General features: G+C 35.7%; 1 protein-coding gene across 1 annotated transcript; it reads left to right on the top strand.

The window, feature by feature from the left end:
- Positions 1-142: 142 nt before the first annotated feature.
- Positions 143-24,332, top strand: LOC128211514 (piwi-like protein 1). The gene is made up of 19 exons (XM_052916394.1): positions 143-308; positions 6,467-6,566; positions 9,605-9,725; positions 11,580-11,658; positions 11,859-12,104; positions 12,503-12,698; positions 13,081-13,199; positions 13,755-13,835; positions 14,332-14,445; positions 14,767-14,955; positions 15,942-16,023; positions 16,434-16,529; positions 17,010-17,150; positions 18,863-19,165; positions 19,416-19,628; positions 20,082-20,276; positions 20,885-21,073; positions 21,376-21,621; positions 22,121-24,332. Exons 2-19 carry the CDS (start codon positions 6,468-6,470, stop codon positions 22,205-22,207), a joined length of 2,796 nt encoding a protein of 931 aa, XP_052772354.1. The 5' UTR covers positions 143-308; position 6,467; the 3' UTR covers positions 22,208-24,332.

Here is a 24,332-nt window from a genome sequence, read left to right as displayed (position 1 = left end):
AAAGCTTTTGAAAAAAGCAACAACATATTTAAACAGTGGAAATGGCAAGGGTATAAACGTGTTCCTGGTAGTATGTTACTCTGTAATTTAAAACTTTTTCGTTCATAGCGATTTTGATTAATTTGTGTTCCTGCACATGTTACATCCGGGTACTTTTTAAAGTTTTAGCAGAAGAAACCAAAGTTGAGGAAATTTGTTGATTATCACGCCTTTATTGCAATAAGTAAAATATATTTAATGTAAAATAACAGCCCATCTGTTTTCCACCTTTCACATATTATAGGAACACTACATTAGACAGCCAGAAGGTTTGTCATATTTTCGGATTCCCCGCCATCTTTCAACTGTTCAATAACAATATCCGTGTTTATGTCGCAATGCAGGTTGATTTGCACATATGTTATAAAAAATCCTGAATTAAAGTCACGCTTCTTTTTCGAAAACTCGCACATTAATAAGCCTTTGTACAGCCTTGCGTAACTTGGCCAACCTACGGGCCACAGACAACAAATTGTATTTTGCAGAGCCCTATGGCCTATATTGTTTATCAATACTAATACAATAACTTACAATCATCAAAGAATATTCAAAACTACATTTTCAAAGCACAATCATCTTACCAGTTAGTCTTAACAATTGCCAAAATCTGTCAAAATGCACGCACAGTCAGCAAAAAGCGATGACTGACCAATTTCAGCTTCTGTTTGTACTAGTCTAAAATAATAGACGTGTTATACGGGATTCTTCCAATCCCTAACGTCTAAACAGGGTTTGTGCAAAAACCGGGGGTGTTTGAAAAATATTGAAATTGTATTAAGTGAAGTATTTTATGGTTGAAATTGATCATAAAGGTTTATATTCATATTTTACCATGTAAGTGAAAAGTTATTTTGCACAAAACAAGCATTTAATGAATTAAAACACATTGTTTACCTTTCCAATAAAACCAAACTTGACTGACACAGACAACAATTATGCCAAGCGGAACAACTCGATCCAATCGTAATAACTTGGCCACCACTGACAAGCTTCGAGATAGACCTCGTAAATACAATCGTAACAACTCGGCTATGGCCGAAAGGTTCCGATTGTTTTAAAATTTTGCCCTGAAGCTTTGCAGGTGTCCTTCATGTATATATCGTTATGTTTTGACAGAATGAAATGAAGAAAACCAGTCAAACCACGGACCTATAAAGCATGGACTGGCAACTGCCTGATATCGGTGAAACCATAAGAAATAATAATTTACCCACAATCCTTAGCGCACGCTCGGCAAATATCGGAAAATTCCGCCGAATCTCCGATCGGTGAATAACGGCCTTCTTTGGTTATTTCCGCCAGCTCTGCTTATAATTATTATTACACCACGGATCTATAAACCATGGACTGGCAACTGCCCGATATCGGTGAAACGATAAGAAATAATAATTTACCCACAATCTTCAAATATCGGAAAATTCCGTCGAATCTCTGATCGGTGATTAACGACAATCTTCGGTTATTTCCGCCAACTCGTTCGTTATAGATTTAATTATAATTAATAACTGTGATTTTAATCAGATTCCATTGTACTATTATCAACTCAAATGAAAGTACCGTGCATTTGAGTCAATTTTAATTAATGTTTTCCTACATGTATTTATTCGGCCGATGTCAGACGTCTCGAAAATGACCGCACGGTAATATCTCAGAATGAAATCCCGCTGCACCCATGAGTTTGAGATTATCGCATCAACAGAGATGAGAGTTGCCAATCCATGGTTTATAGGTCCGTGGTCAAACTCATAATTATTCGTTGGATATTTATTTTTGTGTACGGAACTAATATAAAATAACATTATCTGGTAATATTTCTTGTTTTTATGATATTTTATAGACGCAATATGCTTTAACCCGGAATCCCGATCGGAATAACTACCACTTTTCGTACAAAACAATTTGTACGTGAAGGATTTGCCATATCAAAAATCTTTAAAAAAAATCTGTCAACGTACAATTATTTGGACTACTGTTTGTACTGAACAGTCTTGATTCAGAACCTCAGTGGTTGATTTTTAGCTAGACTATTGGAAGAATAAGGAGAGCTATACTATTCACCCAAACGTCGGCGTCTTTGTCGGCATCACCGCTTGGTTAAGGTTTTACATGCAAGCACACATTTGCTAATATCTCAGCAACTACTTGAGGTATTGCATTGAGTCTCGATACAATGGTACTCAACCATCCAACCTACTTAATTAACCAAGTGAGATAACTCTAGTTTGCATTTAATGCAAATAATTGCCCTTTATTATTCGACTTAGAAATTCTGGTTTAGGTTTTGCGTTTAAGCACACATAGGTTAATATCTCAGCAACTACTTGAGGTATTGCATTGAGACTTTATACAATGGTACTCAGCCATCCAACCTACTAAATTAATCAAGTTAGATAACTCTAGTTTGCATAAAATGCAAAATAATTGCCCTTTATTATTAGACTTAGAATTTCTGGTTAAGGTTTTGCATGTAACCACTTTTAAGTCAATACCTCAGAGATTACATCATGTATTGCATTGAAACTTTACACACTGGCTCCCAACCATTTAACCGTCTTATTTTATCAAGTAAGATAACTATCTTTCATATTATATAAATTTTGCCCCTTTATTATGCGACTTAGAAATTCTGGTTAAGGTCTTGCATGTTAGCACACATACCGTAAATGACTGGTTATTAGACGCGCTTTTTTCCCTCAGATTCTGATGCAAAAAAATGCCTGCGTATAATACCCAGTTACAATTTTTTGTACCTTTTTTCTGAGGTCGATTTCAAGCTGGGAGTTTGTTTAGATTTATGTAGAAAGGGATGTTACTCGTGTCATATAGATTGATTATATATGGGTTAAAAAGGCAGTTGAAGATTGGTATACGGTTTATTGTAAGAAGTTTATAATTTTAACAAAAATATTTTTCGATTAAATATTTTTCGATTAAAGTTATTCAATATTATTTTTAATAATAAATTGAATTGAACAATAATTAAACTTGCATATATATAAGAAAGCAAAGTTGGGCACTGTCAAAATAGTTTTTGTCAGTTGTATGATAAGGTGTGAAAGACTCGCATTGCCTTTTGTTCTGTTTAACATACCAATACTACAAATTGATGCAATAATGGTCTTGTTTTTTTCGCACATTTACGCAAACTTTATTCTTTTCTGTAGGTGTTGACATTTTGAGAACAAACCCGCACAATATAAGGTTTACAGTATGCATAACTTAATGTCATTCTTGACAGGTTATCGTTTACGATATACTGTCAAAAAGAAATCTTACATATTTTCATAAAAAGCACCTTTCAGTGCTATCCAGAAACAAATGGTCACAATCAGTTCTTTTTAAGTGCCTTTCCTATCTTAAAACAAATTAAAATGAAACACATTTTGCATTATCATTGCAGGGTTCTTAAAATGTTTGAGTTGAACAGGCCAAATTGAATTTGTAACAGGCTTTCTAGAGGGGCCCGAGGGCATGCCCCCCCCCCCCCCCCCGACTTTTTTTTTAAACAAGAATGCAAATTCCTGCATTCTGAGCCATTAAGGGTACTGTTCAACAGTGTTTTTCTAGGAGTTCTGAAGTAAAAAAATAAATTTAAAAAAACACTTGTAATTCGGACATACATACATATTTTGCGAATCCTATAAGTTTATTTATATTTGCAGTGAATTCAAACATTTTGGCCGTGATTTGAAGTTTCTCACACGACGATTATTGACTATAATTTTTCCGATAATCTTACAATCTAGACGCAAACGCGGTAAACACTGTAGATGGTTAACTAGCCTAGGCCTAAAAAAAAAAAATTGTTTGGTTAGGGTTACATCCTTAAAAAAAATAGGTAGGGTAGGTAGGCTTTTTTTTTTTTTTTTTTTTTTTTTTTTATTAGGTTTTATATAAGAAAATAATTTTCATCATTGGAGAATGGTGTTAAAGCTATCTTCTGTATAATCATTTAACGTTTAAACTAAATATTAAAAAGCAATTTAAAAAAAACGAGATTTTTTTTTTTTTTTTTTTTTAATTTTTCATTTTTTTTTTCAAATTGACTATAAAAACGGTAGGGTCGGCGCCTATTCCGTAGGTAGGGTCGGGTAACCCGAACCAAATGTATTTTTTTTTTAGGCCCTAGAGAAAAATGGGATCATACGGTATTCGACTATTTAAATACAATACATTGCCAACGCGACTTTAATCTCAAGTTTAACTTACCGGTATTAAAACATGTATTGAAATGTGTCGTACATGTCCGCTGCATATCAAATGGAAAAATGTGGTGTGCTCGTGCTCTGACATCAGAAAGTGTATCGTTTGATCTACAGCCGACATACACGACACATTGCAATACATGTGTTAATTAGTTATCCTTTCGCAGGTGTTTGTGATGTGATGGGACTTTCATTAGGCGAAATAAATAACAATTGATTATTGCGGATTTATTATTGTAACGGTTAATGTGTCTTAAAACCTGCCATTTAGCCTGTGTATACGCAAACCTAATCATTACTACATTGTAGTAAAAAGTAAGTTTTATTTCGGAACGAGGAAAAAAATGAACTCGGCAAACAATATCCGAAATATTTGCATTAAATACAGTCAGCAAAATGTGTCTCCTGTGATCTACCAATTGTTTGGACCGATTACACCCATCTGCAATCACGTCCAATTAGAAGATATCGAGTGTTCATCATAGCGAAACAGCTATTTTTAGCAGATGGTCGCGTAAATCTGATGGTTGTAATTTTGCCACTTTTATTGGGGTGTCAGGTAGTGATGGGCCGATAATCGATTATAATCGAAAATTGATCGGAAAGCTTCAAAATCTGCGATAATCGATTGTAAATTATCATAATCGATTATCGCGGAACATCATACAAATTTATCAAGGGAGGTTACTCAGTATTCATTTATGATTTTTTTTATCTTGCCGACATTTCCGCTCATTTTTCTTTGGGTACAATTCGTAAGAATGGCAGACGACAATGACGATATGCTGTACAATTATCCGGGTGGGAAAGCAAAATCTAAAGTCTGGCTCTTTTTTGCATTTAGAAAAATCAAACCAGGACCTCCAACCAAAGAAAACCTTGACACAAGCAAGGCGTATTGTTGCCTTTGCAAAAAGGCTTACGCAAAATAGGTATACAGTAACTAGATCACAGGTGATGAGCAAGAAGAGATGTAGAATGAACCCATATCTCATTGACCAGACAATATTTCTAAACAAACATTTACTGGTAGATTCATACTGGTGACTTTGAAATTTCTGATGTATACATTTCAGTTTAATGTTTTTTTTCTTTTTAACTTAAAAATATAAAAAAAAAATGTTTTATGTTTGTTAGTTTCCTGAAAAATGAATACGCAAGTTCTATTGTTTGGTTTGTATATTCAATTCAGCTTACATAGACGAAGTGATACCCATTACCTTCAAGTATATCACTAGCAACCACTGCTCTATAATATCCGATTATAGCCGATGTCTAATCGGTTGATGGTCTCCGATTGTAACCGATTATCGATTGTAAAACTCAACCGATTGCCCATCACTAGTGTCAGGTAACCGTAACAGCGCATGCGCGAATTACGGAGAATTCTTACCAATACGAATCTGAAGACTCTTACACACGCCGAAGTAAGAATAGATAATCAGTATTAAAATAGGTCAGAAAAGAATGTGACCTTATGGTTTCTACAACAATTCTAATTGGCCGATTTCTGGTTCTAAGCGGTCAAATAGGCCGGTGGCCGGTTCATTTTGAGAACCCTGTCATTGTATGGTTTTAAAGATAACCATCGCCATTTTCACGAAAAAAATATTTTTCGTCAATGTCAACAAACATGGTGGCCGAAATTGACAGACATTTTGACATACTTTCTATGCGTCTTTTAACCAAAAACATAGATTAAAAGGTTTTTTCTTTGACTTTTCACAGAATTTTTTCCCTGCGTATAATACCCCCTATCGTCTTATAACCAGTCATTTACGGTATGATAATATCTCGGCAATTACTTGATGTATTGCATTGAGACTTTATACAATGGTATTCAACCACCCAACCTTATTGAATAACCAAGTTAGATAACTGTATTTTGCAAAAAATGGCCCTTAATTATTTAATACACTTGAAAATTCTGGTTAAAATTTTGCATGTAACCACATATATGTTAATAACTCAGCACATCATGTATTGCATTGAAATTTAATCTAACATCCATGCATGTTTCGCCAATACTTTTCAATCATTACAATGAAAAGCGGCGGAATAGTCGAGCGCGCTGTCTCTGTGACAGCTCTTGTTAGATTGATATATTTTCAATGAGGTTTTTTAGATGACATTAGTGGGCATGTGAATTGACTATTTATTAATACCAATGTTACACTTCTTGGAATTTTGTATTTTTCTGATGTGACTGATTGCATTTTTAGCATGGCTTCTGGAGGTTATGGTCGAGGTGGTCGTGGTCAGCTGTTGTTACAAGCTCTTCAACAACCTGCCCGCAAGCCTGGTGACAATGGCCAAGAACAGGTATATAGCCATACTGTACTGTTGAACTGTTTAGTGGGGATGTTCAATTTAAATGTTACAGAGGATGAGTCAACAGGAATGTCTGTCAGACAGTCGGACATTTCTGGTGTATTTCCTTTTGGACCAACGAAACTTCTGTTTTGGTTGGTCAAAATCTTTGGTGAAAAGTTACAGTCAGCACCTTTTAATTTTGCTGAAATTTTACTTCCAGTTTCTATTTGATTGTTTTCAATAAATGTTCAGTTTTTGTGACGCCTGTAAAGACGACATATAGGGGTTACTTTTGTCGTCGGCGGCGGCGTCCGCGTCCCATTTTCGCTTGTCCGGGGTATATCTCCTAAACTATTAGTGGTATGAACTTGAAATTTCATATGTACATGTAGATAGATCTAATTGAGGGCAAGTGCAGTGCACAAGAACTGTTACTCTTGCTTCCATATTTTTAGAGTTATTGCCCTTTGTTATTTTTCATGCTTAAAGTTTTGTCCGTGGCATATCTCGTAAACTATAAGAGTTATCAACTTGAAACTTCATATGTAGATAGATCACATGGAGGGCAAGTGCAGTGCACAATAACAGTAACTCTTGCTTTCTTAGTTTTAAAGTTATTGCCATTTGTCAATTTTCATGCTTAAAGTTTTGTCCGGGGCATATCTTGAAGAATATAAGAGGTATCAACTTGAAACTTCATAGCTAGATAGATCTCATTGAGGGCAAGTGCAGTGCACAAGAACCGTAACTCTAGCTGCCATATTTTTAAAGTTATTGCCCTTTGTTAATTTTCATGCTTAGGTTTTGTCCGTGGCATATCTCGTAAACTATTGGAGGTATCAACCTGAAACTTATTCCATAGGTATATCTGATTGAGGGAAAGTGCAGTGCACAAAAACTGTAACTCTTGCATCTATATGTTTAGAGTTATGGCCATTTGTTAATTTTCATGTTTAAATTTTGTCCGGGGCATTTCTCGAAAACTATAAGAGTTATCAACTTGAAACTTTATAGATCAATAGATCTTATTGAAGGGGATCACAGTGCACAAAAACTGTATCTCTTGCTTCCATCTAAGAGTTATTGCCCTTTGTTAATTTTCATGTTTAACTTTACCTTGCACACTTTTTTAGCTCACCAGAGCACGAAGTGCTCAAGGTGAGCTATTGTGGTCGGTCTTTGTCCGTCGTCTGTCCGTCAACAATTGCTTAAAGAACATCTCCTCTGAAACTACCTGGCCAAATTCTATTAAACTTGACAGGAAGCTTCCTTGGGTGTCCCTCTACAAAAATACAACAAGGGGTTACGATTGATTAACAACAACAACAACAAAATGGCCGACTTCCTGTTTTGCTTTAAAAACATCTTCTCTGAAACTATCAGTCCAAATTCAATGAAACTTTACAGAAAGCTTCCTTGGCTGACCCTCTACAAAAATACAACAAGGGGTCATGATTGATCAACAACAACAGCAACAACAACAAAATGGCTGACTTCCTGTTTTGCTTAAAAAAACCCATCTCCTCTGAAACTACCACTCCAAATTCAATGAAACTTTACAGGACAGTTACAAATCTGTTGGTGATTTGGAGTCTTACTTCAGCCATCATAAACCGGTCTGGATAGCAGTTTAGACAGAAGCAAGACAAGAGATGCTCATTTCACACCTGAAAACGTATTAATCCATTATCTTCAAATTATTTCTCAGTGTCATTGACTTCAGTATTTATTGTGCTCATTTTTGCTTATATAACCAATTGCTTGCTCCTGGCTTAACGTTGCTACCTTCAGTTCAAATGCCACCTACACTTGAAAGTTAAATGGCAACATCATTGTCTATAAATGAATAAAATGCCAATCTAACAGCTATAATGTCGACAGTAAATAATTCGAAAGGTGACACATCCGACTCGCGGAGTTCTAGTATTTACAGCTATTTTATCATGATTTTTCAGTCTTGTGTTTCACTATATGTATAACCCAGTTTTCACATGTTATTGCAAAAACCATAACGCAAGGTTCCGATTTCATCTTGTACCTTTATACTGATTGAAAGACAGAATTTTTTGGAAATTACAAAATTCTGTACATAGCTGCGTGGTTTCCCAATCAAAGTATTCAAATATGATAATGAATATATGCTGGCATTCTTTCGCCTCTGTTTAACTTCAATAACAAGATTTTTATTTTTGTTTTTGCATAAATGTTTACATGTTGTACTATTCGTTTTATTTTTTAACCATATCGTTAATTTTTAGGTGAATTAAAAGACTGATCTCTAGCTGCGAACTGGAGGAGGATTAAATTTAATATGATTTTTTTGGGAGGCAAGGGAGGAAAAATTGATGACTGAAAGAAATAAAAAAAAAATCGAAATATTGATTTTTTTGTCTTGATGTTTAGCTTCCTTTTTGTTCATTTTATAACAGAAGGACATATCCAACTTAGAAAATGTAAATATATTTTAGTGGGAAATAAAAAAACAACAAAGTTGACCTTGGGAAAAGAACAAAATCAGGCCACAGTAGCAAATATAATAACAAGTAAACATGTTTTCACTTTTTTACGCAAACATTATGCTGTAAAAGAGCTAGTCTTGACAGATTTTGCATATTTTTCAAGAAATTCATTGCCTTTTTATGCATTAACCTAGTCTGCATTTATCAAATTGGGAAAAGTATGAATATTTCTGGAAAATGGACATTTTTTTTGCAAGGGGAAACAGCCTTTAGAAGGCAGTAAATTGCACCATAGAATATCACTGGTTAGTATTGTATAGGATCAGTCCATCCCACTAATCTTATCTGTGCTTTTTCTCAGACACTGCTGGCATGCATTCAGTTTAAACTTTTTGGGAAGATTCAGAAATAAGAGGAGACTTAGAAATAAGAGATGTGCATATATTTCGGTTCAATTATAGAGGTATGGCCCTTAGATTTCCATACAGTAGTGCAATACAAGCGTCAGTCCCCGTATTTATGTCTGGGCTATATAATGTTTTGATTGATACGAGTGGTTTCTAAATCCGTTGACTCAATCATTTATAGAGAGCAGAGGGTCAGTCTACCCAAGCCCCAGCCCCAAGCAAGGCAGCAGCCCCTTTAGGACGTGGTGCAGTGTTGGCCAATCTTCTTAACAAGCAGCCCACCCCACAACCACCAGCTCCAGGTTTGTACAGGCAAACTTAAAAAGTTAAATTGAGAATTAATTGGAAAGAAGTTCAGAAATCATTTCTGACTAAAATACATGTTTTTAGGCCATCATTAAAAAAAATGTTGGTTTGCGGTGCTCTGACTGACTCAACGAAATTAGCCCCGACCCAATCTTTTTTATCGCTACAGCTGCCTCTTTTTTTATATTATTTTTTAGCTCTACTGGCCAAAGGCCAGAAGAGCTTATGCGATGGTAATGTGTACGTAGTATGTGCGTCCGTGCGTCTGTAAACAATTGCTTGTGAACGTGTTACAGTCTTCAGTTTTTAATTGTATCTCGATGAAACTTGTACAGTATCTAGATATCCATTAGAGCTCGGTTCCTTTCGAAAACCAGCCAGATCCGCCCATGCATGCCTAGATTATGGCCCTTGATAGTATAAAAAAAAGCTATTGTGTAAACAATTGGTTGTGAACACGATACAGTCTTCAGTTTTGATTGTATCTTGATGAAACTTGTACAGTATCTAGATATCCATTAGAACTCGGTTCCTTTTGAAAACCAGCCAGATTTGCCCATGCATGCCTGGATTATGGGTCTTGAAAATATAAAAAAAAATGCTATTTTAAGCTAAGTCTATTTTTAGCCAAGACTACATGAGCGAAGTCTTTTTTTAAGCCCCGGGAAATTTGCCCACAAGTGGTTGTTCAAATTATGCCCCTTGGGTCAAAACTGGCACTGCCTTGGGTGTCACAATTTTTCTAGAGACTTATTTAAGATATATTTTCAAAATCTTCTTGTTTTAAACCACAAGGCCCATACCTTTGATATTTGTTGTGGAGCATCATATGATGCAATTGAAAACATTTGAAATAATGCCCCTTGGGCAAAAGCTGGCCCCACCCCTTTTGACTTACTTATTAATTTTTAAAGCTACAGTAATGAAATTTTGACCATGTGAACAGTTTTGCAAACAAGCATTAATGTTGTTCTCGGATGTCCTTGACTTTGACCTTTGACCGATTTTTTTATTTTTAAGGCTACAGAAATGAAATTTTGACGATGAGTACAGTTTTAAAAGCAAATATTTCTTACCCTCAGAATACCTTTACTTGGCAAATATTAAAAAAGTTCATGCAACTAATCTGCTTACAACACTTCCTGTCCTCAGATGTTGAACATGCAGCGTTTTCAGCTAACCCAAACACTAAAAGCGAACTATATATTTGTTGCCTATTACTCAAACGTACATACTCTGGATTGAAAATGATCACAAGAGCCATGCTAGTAGAGCATAGGCCCTTTTGGGCCTCTTGTTTATTTTTTTTGGTCCATTTCGCTTCTTTGGACCAATTTCGCATTTGGTCCTTTAATGCTCTACAGACCAACAATGTTGTACTACCAATCTGCAAACCCTGCAAGGACTCTGGGAGACCCATTATTAAAAGACTTCCTAGAAAGAATTGAAGTGTATCCATGTATCTGAAAAATAATAAAATGGTTCTGTCGTTGAATTCTCAGTGCTGTTATCTAAAATATGCATGCCCCTTACATCAGACTGAGGGTCATATAGATTTGCCTTTGTCTTCTGTAAAAAAAAAAAAAAAAAAAAAAATCCCTACCTACCTACCCACCCCAAAAATTGTGGGTAGGAACACCGCAAACCAACATATTTTAATGATGACCTTAGAACCAATGGTCAATTGAGAATAAACAATGAAGGGAAAGTTAAATAAAGATAAAAGTAAAACAGAAACAGGATACTGTTAATTTTCAATATAGCCAGAAATTAGTAAAAGAGTACAAAAAGGGCAAGGCCAACCTAATTTAAGACTTTTATGTTATGAAATCAATTTGAACTGGTTGCAGGAGGTGACCCTCAAGCTGCCCGTGCAGTTCCGAGACCCATGGGGAGAGGGCTAGCCTCAATGCAGGCACTACTGCAATCGTAAGTGCTTTGGTTAATTGAGCGATTGGAAATTGTTGCAAACTTTGATACGCTGCTGATTTTAATTGAATATAATAAATACAAATTAACAGAATTGTGTTGAAAAGTTAAATTTTGTGAGAATCAAATAATATTGAATATTTACTTTGTTATAATACTCCATGTTTATCATAACTTTTAAGTGAGTTTTTGTTTTGCAGTACATGCCAGTCATTGCCTCAGTCCACAGCCCGTGGTGCAGCTTTCATGCAAGAGGCCAGTCAGGTGGCCAGGCAGCCAGTAGCCCCACCACCGTCTCAGGTGACCCTTCCTTCCAGATCCCCACCCCAGCAGTCTTCCCCCCAGGCACAGGGAGAGGGGACCTCTGCCCCACCCACAAGCCGTCTTGCTGAGATGTCGCTGAACAGGGAAGATCGAGTGGAGATGCATGGAAAGGATGGGACACCGTAAGAATCTTTACTAGTAAAACTATATTGCTTTTACACTAAACATGTACTCAAGTACCTAAAACACCAAGAACTAAATCTTGAATTTTAGCAAATGGACACCAACTTAGAGGCTAAAGCAGTGTGAATATTCCTTACATTCGCAAAAAGATTTGCTAATGGTTGAAATTCAGGAGCTGAGAATGAATACAAAAAAAGTTGAAACAGAATTAAATACTATGGTTCAAGGATGAACTCAAACCAGTTATTATCTGTTAGTTTCTACATGAACATTCTGCTTTTCCTTGCCTTTCAGTCAGAGGTTGTCGATCAACCACATCCGTATCAAGTGCAACAACCCACTGAGGGGTTTATCTGTTAGTTTCTACATGAACATTCTGCTGATTGTTTTCTTTCAGTCTGAGGTTGTCAGCAAATCACATTCGCATCAAGTGCAACAATCCAGGGGTTTATCAGTACCATGTGGACTTCAGACCCAATATTGACTCGAAGGGAATGAGAATCCGACTGGTTAATGAACACAGAGACGTGATTGGCTTCGCCAAGGCCTTTGATGGCAGCATTTTATTCCTTCCCATTAAACTACCTCAACCGGTATGGGTATTTTTGCACTGTAAATGTAATAAATAATCGTTTTGCTTGTCATTTGAGATTTCTTTTTTTTTATGAGATTTTTTTTTACTTTGTAATCAAAGCAAAACAAAGATGTAACAATCCTCTTCTGCTTGCAGATCTGGTTACATGTATAAAATGTTCCAGATATTCAGCTGAAACTTTGTACGCATGTTGCCAAAGAGAATACGCATGTGCACAGCATTACCCATTACTCAGGCTTTATTTTCTTGTAATGCCCCTTTTTGAAGGACATCAGAAAATGGTAAAATGTTTGTGTTGCTCTGTGATGCTATTGTTTACCTAGAAATAAAATTGATGAAATACATGTGCATACTTATTAAAAGTTGTTATCCCTGGACAGGAAACCATTCTACACAGTATTAGAAATACAGACAACACGCCAGTGACCATCATCATCAGACTCACCAAAGTTCTTCCACCAGAATCATGCCATCAACTCTACAATATTGTCTTCAGGAGGTAAACTATTCATCCCATCATTGGGTCCATTGTCCAAGACTAAGTTTAAGTTAAAAAATGATTAACAATGTTAACTTTACAATTTGAAATATTTAATAATGTGTTCATATATATAAATAAGTCAAGAACAGCCGAAACATTTTTATCAAATTTTGATAGAAATACTGCAGATCACAAGTGTATCAATTACTCTTCCAGAGTAGTAAATATTTAAAAGTTTACAATGATGACGTTCACAGTGTTGTTAAGTTTTAAGAAAGTTCCAAATAATCAACCCCTTGTCGTTCCCAAAAGCTCCCTTGTTTGTTTGTTATAAATGCGCTTGATGTACAGAGATTTTTTTCCCACCACCTCTTTCTTGCAAAAATCATTCAATATAAATGATATAATATTGATAAACATGTTTTGACTCTTTACATATATATAATTTACTGTGTAGGTGCTAGTATCGTGAAGATTGTGTTTGTTTTTCATGAAAACGAAGCTATTTGTGATAAATTTGCATAGAATTTACAACCAATGCAATTTCATCATGTGTCTGCTTTACATTTTCAGAATTATGTCGATCTTGTCCATGGTCCAGGTTGGCCGGTACTTCTACAATCCAAATACACCATCTGTCGTCCCACAACACAGGTAAGTGCACAGTGAAGCAGTTTTGCATTGGTACAGTTGAACATTCTGTAGAACTATTATTTTCCTGTATTGGTTAGTGCCCGAATAAAATCTTGATTTTTGCGCTTGAAAGAAAATTGAGGAATTTTATAATGACCATTTTACATAATAGCATGTAATGATTTAAAGGGTTAAATTTGTGCTAGTTCATGTATGTAGTTTAATTATCTAATGTCAGTGATCCAAAGCAGACCCTGGCTGATACAAAATTTGTTGTAGATTTGTAATATGTTTATATATTCTGGCTTGTAAGTTATAATCCTAATTTGCCAAATTCTGGCCCCTACTGTGCAAGGTGAAAAAGCCCTGCTATGGCCACTAACAATATACATAGGCTAGCTTTAGTTTTTTTAGCATGATAAAGTTTGATTTATAGCAGCATATAACTGTTCACATAATCAAGTCAAATAATTTTAAGTCGGCATACTCTAAATTTCTGCAATATTTGTGTTGGTAGACTTGAGGTGTGGCCAGGGTACATCACAGCAGTGTCGGAACAGGAGGGAGGTCTGATGTTATTGGCTGACGCTAGTCACAGGGTCCTCACAACAGAAACTGTCTTGGACAAGATGTAGGTTACGTTTATGATTTATGATCTTTATAAACTATGTTCTCTTGTTTGAACTACATAAAGGTTTGGCTGTTTGTTCATTGTTATCTGGCTAATAAACAAACAACACATCTTGAAATATCTGTATAAAGCGCAGAAAATAGCATTTATGAAGCTTATGATGATGATCTTTTTTAAATGTGGTATCATTGTCATTTTTGAACACTGCATATAAATATACGGTTAAACATTAATAATGAAATTGTTGAAATTACCAACACAGGATCACAAATAATTTAGGAAAAGCTGGAAAGCTGGTCGTAAGGCTTGATCATTTTTCAGGCAAACCATGGTTCAAAGAAATCCGCAGGGCTTTAGGGATGATGTTATAAGGCAACTGATAGGCACAGTTGTCCTCACTCGCTACAATAACAAGACGTACAGGGTTGATGATATAATATGGAATCAGAATCCCCAGCATACATTCAGTACTGCCAGCGGGGGAGAGATGAGCTTCATTGAGTATTACAAGTAGGTTTGACTGCAGCTTTCTGCATGTAATTCCCGAACCACAGGTTGAAAGTATGTAGAGATGGACAGATACTAGCTGTTCAATAAACGAGTTGAAAACAAGTCCAAATTCATTGAACAATCTAAAGTCCCTTTTAATAGAATCAAGTTAAGCACACTTAATTTGTTACGGTATAAATAGTGTAATGTATCCCTTTTTAATTGAAGAAATAATTTCATAAATGAGCCCAATAAACTTCTTATTATACCCTCATTCCGGGGACATATTATAGTTTCACCTAGGGGGGCGGGTGTCCAGTGTTTTCTGATGGATATCTGAGAAGCATTTGTTCAATCAAATTTAGACAGACTGTGTTTTGACATATAATCTTGGACATGTTAGATAACAAGTCCCAGTCACTCGAGAGTTATTGGCCTTAAATGATGGAAATTAGCTCAATTCGGTCCTGTCCGTTCAAAAACTATAGAAGCCTTCATGGGCAAAATGTCTTGGACAATTTTGATTACCAGCATTTTTACAGTAGTCACTCCAGAGTTATGGCCACTGACTGGCAAAAACTGTACTTGCAATGTTCGCTTTTGACCAAGTTTCACCAAAATAGGTGTTTTAATAATAGGACTGCTGTATTTTGTGCCAGATGGCACTGATGTTGTTTTGTAAAATCATGTTTAAGCAAATAGAAAAGCTAAATGAAAAAAAGATACCTTTACCTTATGCTTAGGGTATTTTGTGAAGTTTGGGTGAAATGATAAAAACTTCAAAAGGACAAGAGGCAATAGACCTTTAAGTTTAGTGTACAGCGAAGAATGAGGCTTATTTCTTTATCTGGCTTTAACAGATATTGTTGGACAAAAAATATGTTCATTGGCATTAACTCTGCAGCACTCTTGTTTGAATTGACTATATTTGCAAATTCACATTGTTGGAGAGAAGAAACAACCAAACATTCATGAATGTAATGCTGTTGACTGCTGTGTAACTTCAGGAAGAGTTACAACCTGGACATTCAGGATTATGAGCAGCCCCTGTTGATGCACAGACCGAAGAGGAAGCAGGAACCTGGAGGGGTATGGCACACTGTTGTTTCTTGATAGATTTGTAGGATCTAATTCATATTGGGTAGAATGTGAGAAAAATTGTGGCCATTTTCAGGACAGGTTATGAAAAGAAATGAATAATAATGTATCCAGTATAATTCATATTATACTTCTGTATTAACAGGCCTGAATTCTCACTCAATTCCCATCATCATTTTCAACAAGCCCTGCTACATAAAATCCAGAATTTTATCAAGGCCAGAAAGCATTTTACCAGTTCAGGGCTTGAAAGCTTGTGCTAATTTTGACCTCTGATGGCTGTTTTAAGATGAAAAGTCTGTATTGTCATAGCTGTAGTGTTGTTCATCTTTGCAAACCATGCATTAGACCCTGTGATTCTGGTAATTCTATAGTTTATTGTATACTTGCATGTTTTTCAGCGAACAAGCAAGATAGAGACTATCCTACTGGTGCCGGAGTTGTGCTACATGTCTGGGTTGACTGATGCTCTGAGGCAGGACTTCAGGGTGATGAAGGTAGGCAACTCTCCTAGTTTTTTTCCAAGAGTTAACTAGAACTGATTATATTTCCTGTATTTTGGTGATTCGTATATGTTAAAGGTACTTGAATCTGTATTGGTATATCACTGGTGAGTCTGGAGTATTTAAAATGTTAATAAAAAAACGAGAATGCACAAATGCCCCCCCTCATTTCAAATATATATTACTTGATGATGAAAGCCATTAGCCAGCAACCAGTCATTATAATAAGACTTTAAAATGAACAAGTCTGAAGTCTTGCACTAGTGTTTGGGCATAAAAAATCAAATAGTCCTATATAAAAACTAGAATTGTAGCAAGCCCAGATTTTTTTACCAGTGCAGGTATGAAATCTATTGCACAAACACAGCTATACATACATAATATGAAAGACCAGTAAATAATCAAGAATCCCTTTGATTTCAAATTGAATATGGCCATTTCATTCTGTCAACAATGAGTATGCTCTTGCCCCAGGACCTTGCCCACCACACCCGTGTGACCCCGGAGCAGAGGAAGCTCACCATGATGAAATTCATGCAGTCTGTCAACGGCAACCCTGATGCTCGCAAAGAGCTGGAAAACTGGGGACTACAGCTGGATAACGACATCTTGGAGGTTGGTAAATACCAAATTCAGGATATATCTTAAAGGGGCAACAGGACTATATAAATCTCCAGATGGCGCTGGGGCAAGCTTTTGTATAATTTTATCAGGGACACTTTTTCCAAATTTATGCAATGCTTACAAAAAGTTGAGACATGAAACTTTGCAGGCATGTAGAATGAAGGTTTAACAAATAAAAAATCCTTAATTTGTTTTTAAAACATTACTAGAAACATGACTTTGAGAAAAAAATCCAACTGTCAGATTGAAAATTTGAATTTGCCGGGGGAGTGGCTAATTGGTGTTCTGGGGGTTATGAACTCTCTGTTGTAAACATTACCACGTGCTGGTGTTTACATCCCTAGCAGCTTGCTTGTAGCAGAAGACATGCCTCACTATCAAATACTGTAGTAACAAAAGTGAACAAACCAAGTTTTTATTCCACCTGCATATCCCAAAATTATTGATAGATATCATCAGCTTCATATGCTACATTTTAGTCTAATTGTTTTCTATGATATTAACACTTTTTCCTTTTGAAGCGTTACGTAATTAATAAGTCTGGTGAATCATTCCCAGGTTTAAATATGTAACATTGTTTTCATATTTGTTGTTTTAAAAAAATAATTATGAGCCTCATTGCTTAAATGTTAGTTGCTCCTTCGCTTTTCTATCAAAAGCTTTGTCATCATTAATACAAATGTTTATATCCCAGCCAGGTAAAGTGAATATCTCCTATTGTTCTTCAGTCATGTAAACTATATATATATATATATCTTTGTCCTGATTATTTTGTTCCATATTTTGAGTCTTCTTATTCTGCCCAAAGTTATTATTTTAAAGGAAGGCAGTACCTAGTTCCATGTCTTGCAAATGTTCATGTATTACTGTGTTGGAGTTCCCTCCTTTTTGACTCAAAATGTGCATTTGATTTCAAGTTATCAATACACAAACCAGATTCCAGCCAGTGACATTTAATTACCAATTAAAGGTGTCAACACTATCTGAATTGTTTCCTTGCTGAACTTGTTTAGAATAAGGTTAATTTGTACTATGGTTGTGGATGCATTCAATAAAGCATTATTATTGTTTGTTGACAAAATAATTAGTTTTGGATTCCAGACTGAGAATAAACCTTGCTATTTTGGACTGGATTGAGAATGTTGATTCTAAACATTTGAGAGGGATGTCCCATACAGAAAAAAGATCTAGTCAAGCTTACAAAATGCCAGTTAGGAACAGGAAAACAATCATTTCAAAGAAAACATCTAAAAAAGTTGGCTTGGTCATCTTTATTTCATATAGAAGATTGTAGTGTGGGGAAATACATCGTCTGCTCTGATAAGCCCCGTTTGTTTACATTTCTCTTGTGTGTGCTAATGATAGAACACTGACAGGTACATAGCTGAGGGAATTTACAATATGCCACTCCCCATTTACTCGCTGCCAAGGCAGCGAATGTTGCCCCTTTAAGTTAAGCACAAAAAATTGAATGATGTGTTAGAAACAGGTAGAAAAATCAAATAAATTGGCTGTAATGAAAATATGAATTGAAAGAAAACTATTAATTAATTTGTCAGATACCACTTGTTCTGAAGGTGTATTTTTCTCCTAGTATTAATATTTTATAAATATCCTAGCATATGCAGTTTTATGTGGAGGTGAGTTGTAAGATATAAAGAAAATGGCTTTATTTAAACATAACATATAACATTTAATTTCAGTTTGATGGTCGCCAGTTGCCGCAGGAGGATATAGTGTTCTACAATAAGATAGTGAAGTCCGGGCCAACTGCAGACTGGGGTCGTGCTGCCACCAGCGAGAACGTGATTACTGCTGTGGCTCTGCGTAATTGGGTGGTCATCTACACCCGACGTGACCAGACAAAAGCCAACGACTACATCAGTACAACGTTGAAGGTGGCTCCCCAAATGGGCATTGAGTGCTCACAGCCAATCAGATTTGAGCTGAAGGATGATCGTGTTGAGACATACATCAGGGCTCTCCGGGAACACATCAACCCCACAGTAAGTTGACAAGAACTATATCAACAACCTGGTAGAACGCATTAACATGTACGTGTTATTCTTCAAGGCATTGTGAATTGTGTGTTGACATGGTACAGCTTTTTGAGAGACAGCATTTGAAGAAGCAGCATGACATATCTGAAATGAAGAATTTCTAAAAGAATTGTTAGTTGAGGCTTGAAATTTTACCATTTATGTCTTAAGCTGGATTTGATTCATGGTTCTGCTCAATGATGCTATGTATTTTCAGTTACAAGTGATAGTGGCCATATGCCCTACTAGTAGGGATGACCGCTACTCAGCCATCAAGAAGACGTGCTGTGTGGACAACCCTATCCCCAGTCAGGTGATCATTGGGAAAACCATCGGAGACCCGAAGAAGCTTCGCAGTGTTGTACAGAAGATTGCACTCCAGATCAACTGTAAACTGGGCGGAGAACTATGGGGAGTCTCCATCCCGCTGGTAAGTACTCATATAAATTTTTTGTATTTTAAACTTTATTTATTTTACAATGATTGTGAAGAAAGTTGCATTAACTTATACTGAGTCATTTTCTTTGACATGATGTAGCCCGAGAGTGTGGTTTTGTGTTGTTGGGGAAACTCCTAGAAAATCCACTTATCCGGCTAGGCAACCACTTATCAAACTCACTCACCCAGGCCAGGAATCGAACTGGGGTCGCCTTGATGAGAAGCACTTACCGAACAACCTTGTCAATCAAAATAATTGGATCAAAAAGCCTCAATTCTCAATTTGAGATAATTTAACAACAAGCTTGTCTATTTAAAATTATAAATTTTAGCATAAGTGGGTTTCTGACTTATAAACATTTTATCATTGCAGAAGTTATTTGATTGTGCTGATTTTGATGGTTTTTGAATTATTAAGTGATGCAGTGCTGTTTTAAAATTATAGAAACATCTGATGGTTGTGGGCATTGACATATACCACGACAGTGCAGCCAAGAAGCAAAGCATCTGTGGGTTTGTGGCGTCCATGAACAAGAACTGCACGCGCTGGTTCTCGCGGTGTAAGGTACAACCAGTTAGTCAGGAGCTCGTCGATGGACTCAAATTCTGCCTGGTGTCCGCTCTCACCAAGTTCCATGAGGTAAGTGGCCAATGTTCAGTAGATGTCGTTTGTTGAGGAATGTGAGGCTCGATCCATTCAATATACTGCAAGTCTTGCGACATAATACATTATTTCTGACATCTTAAGGCTTACAAAGGTCATTATTTTCCTACGCAGGACATCTGTATTGTTAACTCAAAAGTGATCAGAATTTGTGTCTTTTACACAATATGAATGAATAAAAAAGATAGGACACATTTTAGGTCAAGGACAATTTGCAAAATCACACATAAAAGCTGTTTATCTTGAGTAGTATGCATTTTATACTTTTAGATGTTGATATTTTGTAGGTACTGACCAAAATGGGGTAGGACAATGCTGTCCTCATTACTTGGCATTTACAGTATTAAAATTAAACGGCAGTCAAGGTGCTTATAATTATAACTAAGGATAGTGATTGTATGTCATGTTTTCCCAAACACGGTAAAATTTAAATGTTTTGTTTTATAAGTATATGTCCTGTTATGTATGTATGTGTACATGGTGATTAACATGAAAACAGCATGTGTGAATAATATTAATATCTTTGTTTTCATAAATAGGGGAAACAATACTTTTCTTAATAACTTGAATATTTTGCCTTGTAGACCAACCATTTCTTGCCGGAGAAGATTGTTGTGTTTCGTGATGGTGTAGGTGATGGACAGCTCAACACTGTGGCCGACTACGAGGTGGACCAGCTGAAGAGTACATTCTCTCACTTTGGGGAAGAATACTGTCCTAAAATGAGTGTGGTCATTGTGCAGAAGAGGATCAATACAAGGATCTTTTGCCATGTAAGTGAACAAGGATTTCAGCACCATTTTGCTTTAAAAAGAAATGTATTATCTGAGTTTCTTTTCTTATAAAAGAAATGTATTATCTGAGTTACTTTTCTTATAAAAGAAATGTATTATATGAGTTTCTTTTCTTATTCTTGCAGTCAAAATAAAAATGTTGTAATTTTTCATTAGACAGCCAATGACATCCTGCCTTTTTTAGTTGACAGAATTTGTTTCTGAAGATGGAAATTTCTCATGGAATTTTACACACATGTATGTAAAATTTACTGAAAAATCCTTCAATTATTGTTTTACAGAAGGGAAGACAGCTTGATAATCCTCCATCCGGAACTGTGGTTGATCACAGCATCACAAGACGTGACAGATACGACTACTTCTTGGTGTCCCAGCATGTGCGCCAGGGCACAGTGAGCCCCACCCACTACATTGTGGTCTCTGACGACACGGGCATGAAGCCTGACCACATGCAGAGGCTCACATATAAGATGACACATCTCTACTACAACTGGCCTGGAACTGTTCGTGTGCCAGCACCTTGTCAGGTAGGTTACTGCTAACTGATTTGAACGAACTCAATAAGATGATTTTAATCTAAAATGTTTTCACTAAGACAGACATTGCGGTCGGGAAATCGGTCGGTCTGACGGTCCTTACCAGTAAATTTTGACTCAGTCCTGCTAAATTTGTGATGGAGTTGGTCTGTCTCACTGACAGTTTTGAATGAAGATTGTCTAGTTGATAGCAGAAGAAATTAAGATGGTTTAATAATATTTTGTCAAATAAAGCTTTGTGAACTGATATGTGTGTTCAAGTTAACTGGTTAATATCTTAATACGTTTTTATTTCTTGTAAATGTAAAATTAGCAACAAAGGCTTTAAAAAAGCAAGTTTTCAAACCAAAATTGTCGGACCTGCAAATTTTCTTTCAGACAACAAAATATCAGAGGCTGTCGGTCCAAATGACTGAGACTTTTTCTGAACTTTCACTATGTTTGCTAAGATTGAATTGCCCAATTTATTTATCACCCATTCTTCTTTCAGTATGCCCACAAGCTGGCCCAGTTGGTTGGGCAGAATATCCACAAGGAGCCCAGTGAGTCTCTCTCAGACAGGCTGTTCTTCCTGTAGAACCCACCTCTTGAAAAACAATATATTCCCAGTGGTAACCAGAATCCAACATAGACATATCTATGTACCCACCACATTATAACTCGCGTCATGACATGGCCAGCCATCAACACTTTCTGTACCCATCCTAGCGCTGGGTATTTGTGTATCACAGCCCACCATAAGTCTATATTGTAGAAGTTATTTGTGGCTTAATGTAATTAAAGCCATTATGAAGTCCATACAATGTGAGCTTGTGTCTCGATGGCTCTTCATGTGCATTTGGCAGTAAGATTGATGCGTGTCTCGATGGTTCTTCATGTGCATTTGGCAGTAAGATTGATGCCTTTTCCTTGTGTTCAAAATCTTGTGATCTCAGACTAAAGGTGTATTCAGGGATTGTTAGCGCCAGCGTGGAATACATCATTGACATAAATAGTGCTTTAATAGCAAACATTTCTCATAGGCATTAGAATATCATTTGGAAGAGTTTTTTTATGTGACACTTATTGGTCAGGTAACAATTTTTTAATTTTTGTTTTAAGTTTAGTTTGGAAAAAGAATATGGAAACACATTGTGTGACTGCTGTTCAAAAGGAGTGATTTACTGTCTTGATATTACGTTTACATACTGTAAATGCCTGCTGTGATGTTATTGCAGATGAAAATTGTTTGCTGAAATAGTTGCTGTGTGTCTTGTGATGATATCCATGTTTGTCATTGTTTATAAAGATTTGATACATATATGCAAATAACACATGTATATGTTAGTTTCATTCAGATAAGACCATTACCATTACCATTGAGTGTATATAAGTGTTGTTTACACAGATCTGATGTTGAAAACCAGTCTATGATATATCATGTAAAATTAGAGTAATTTTGACAAGTTGGGTTATATCGTCCATTTTTTTTTCAAATCTAAATGTGCACTGATTTTTTTCAACTGTAATTAAAACCGATTTTGTTTGAACTTAAGTGGTCAAGTCTTGGTCACTGTTGTCTAGTCAGATTTTAAGCTTGTATGTTTTTGAGAAAGGAAAAACTTACGTGATGGCTTTGGTGTCATAAAAACTAAAAAATACATTTGTGTAGTATAAGGCCGTGCCAAATTTATTCTAAGTATAGCATCATAGGGAGGGTAGGTTTTCAGCCGTAAGAATAAAAAGAATTACCGAAATTTAAATTTTATTTTTTGAAGCTAAATTATAAAGCTAACTATGATCTGAGTAAAATAGTAGGTGATAGAGTTTAGAGTTTGTTAGGAAAAATGCCCATTAGTTTACGTACAATGATGATAAACATATTTCAAAATATAGTCAATGTACAATATAGATTACCATAAGTAAAGCTTACAGCCATATTGTCACAGCAATATATCTTAAAGCATTCAGTATTTAATGGTGTCATTACTACCCGTAATATATGATTCCATTTAATTCCATAGCTTTTTTATGACTTATAATTGTTGGAATCTGCTATTGACACTATTTGTTGTAAAGAGAACATGGTAAGTATTATTAGACCATTTGCTGTAAAGAGAACATGGTAAGTATTATTAGACCATTTGCTGTAAAGAGAATAAGTTGTTCTTCCTTTTGTTTTTTGGGGAGATGGTTCTGACACAGGAACCCAATGCCTTCATAGAATCAATTTTGTATGGCCTTAAAATGTTTCAGCAAGTATATTCAATTAACATCACCATGTACATGTAATACAAGTAGTATGTTTTATAGTCTGCAATTGGATTTCAAAATGTAGAAATGTCTTGGTTAGTTTGTTTTGTGTTTTTGTTTTGTTATTTTATTATATACAACTTTGCAATAAGTAGTATGTTTTATTTAGTATTGTTTGTTTTAGATTTTATGCTAAAGAGCATTTTAGAAATTGTTAGTTGTTTTTGTAAATGGAATTATGTACGGTATGTGTGAATTGAAACAATGCAGTTATCTAGACTTGTTCAAGAAGTGCATCTATATTTCTTGTCTTCATGTTAAATGACAGTATTTGGTAAAGTTATCCAAGTTTGGTTTTAGTTATCAAGTTGTTAACAAGTTTTCCATATAACAGAAAATAGCAGATTAGTGTTTGTTTCAGTGAAGAATGCAAAATGTTTCACACAGTGAGCATTAAAAGTTAAAATTCA

Source organism: Mya arenaria, chromosome 2 (genome assembly GCF_026914265.1).
Source record: "Mya arenaria isolate MELC-2E11 chromosome 2, ASM2691426v1".
Classification (NCBI taxonomy): domain Eukaryota; kingdom Metazoa; phylum Mollusca; class Bivalvia; order Myida; family Myidae; genus Mya; species Mya arenaria.
Note: the sequence above shows the minus strand (reverse complement) of the source record. Positions and strands in the feature narration are given on the sequence as shown.

Bases quoted from the DNA above. Each gene is read 5' to 3' on its own strand.
- LOC128211514 (XM_052916394.1), top strand. From the start codon at position 6,468: ATGGCTTCTGGAGGTTATGGTCGAGGTGGTCGTGGTCAGCTGTTGTTA. The intron at 11,659-11,858 runs GTAAGTGCTTTG...TTTGTTTTGCAG, and splicing joins ATGCAGGCACTACTGCAATC to TACATGCCAGTCATTGCCTC. The intron at 21,622-22,120 runs GTAGGTTACTGC...TTCTTCTTTCAG, and splicing joins GTGTGCCAGCACCTTGTCAG to TATGCCCACAAGCTGGCCCA.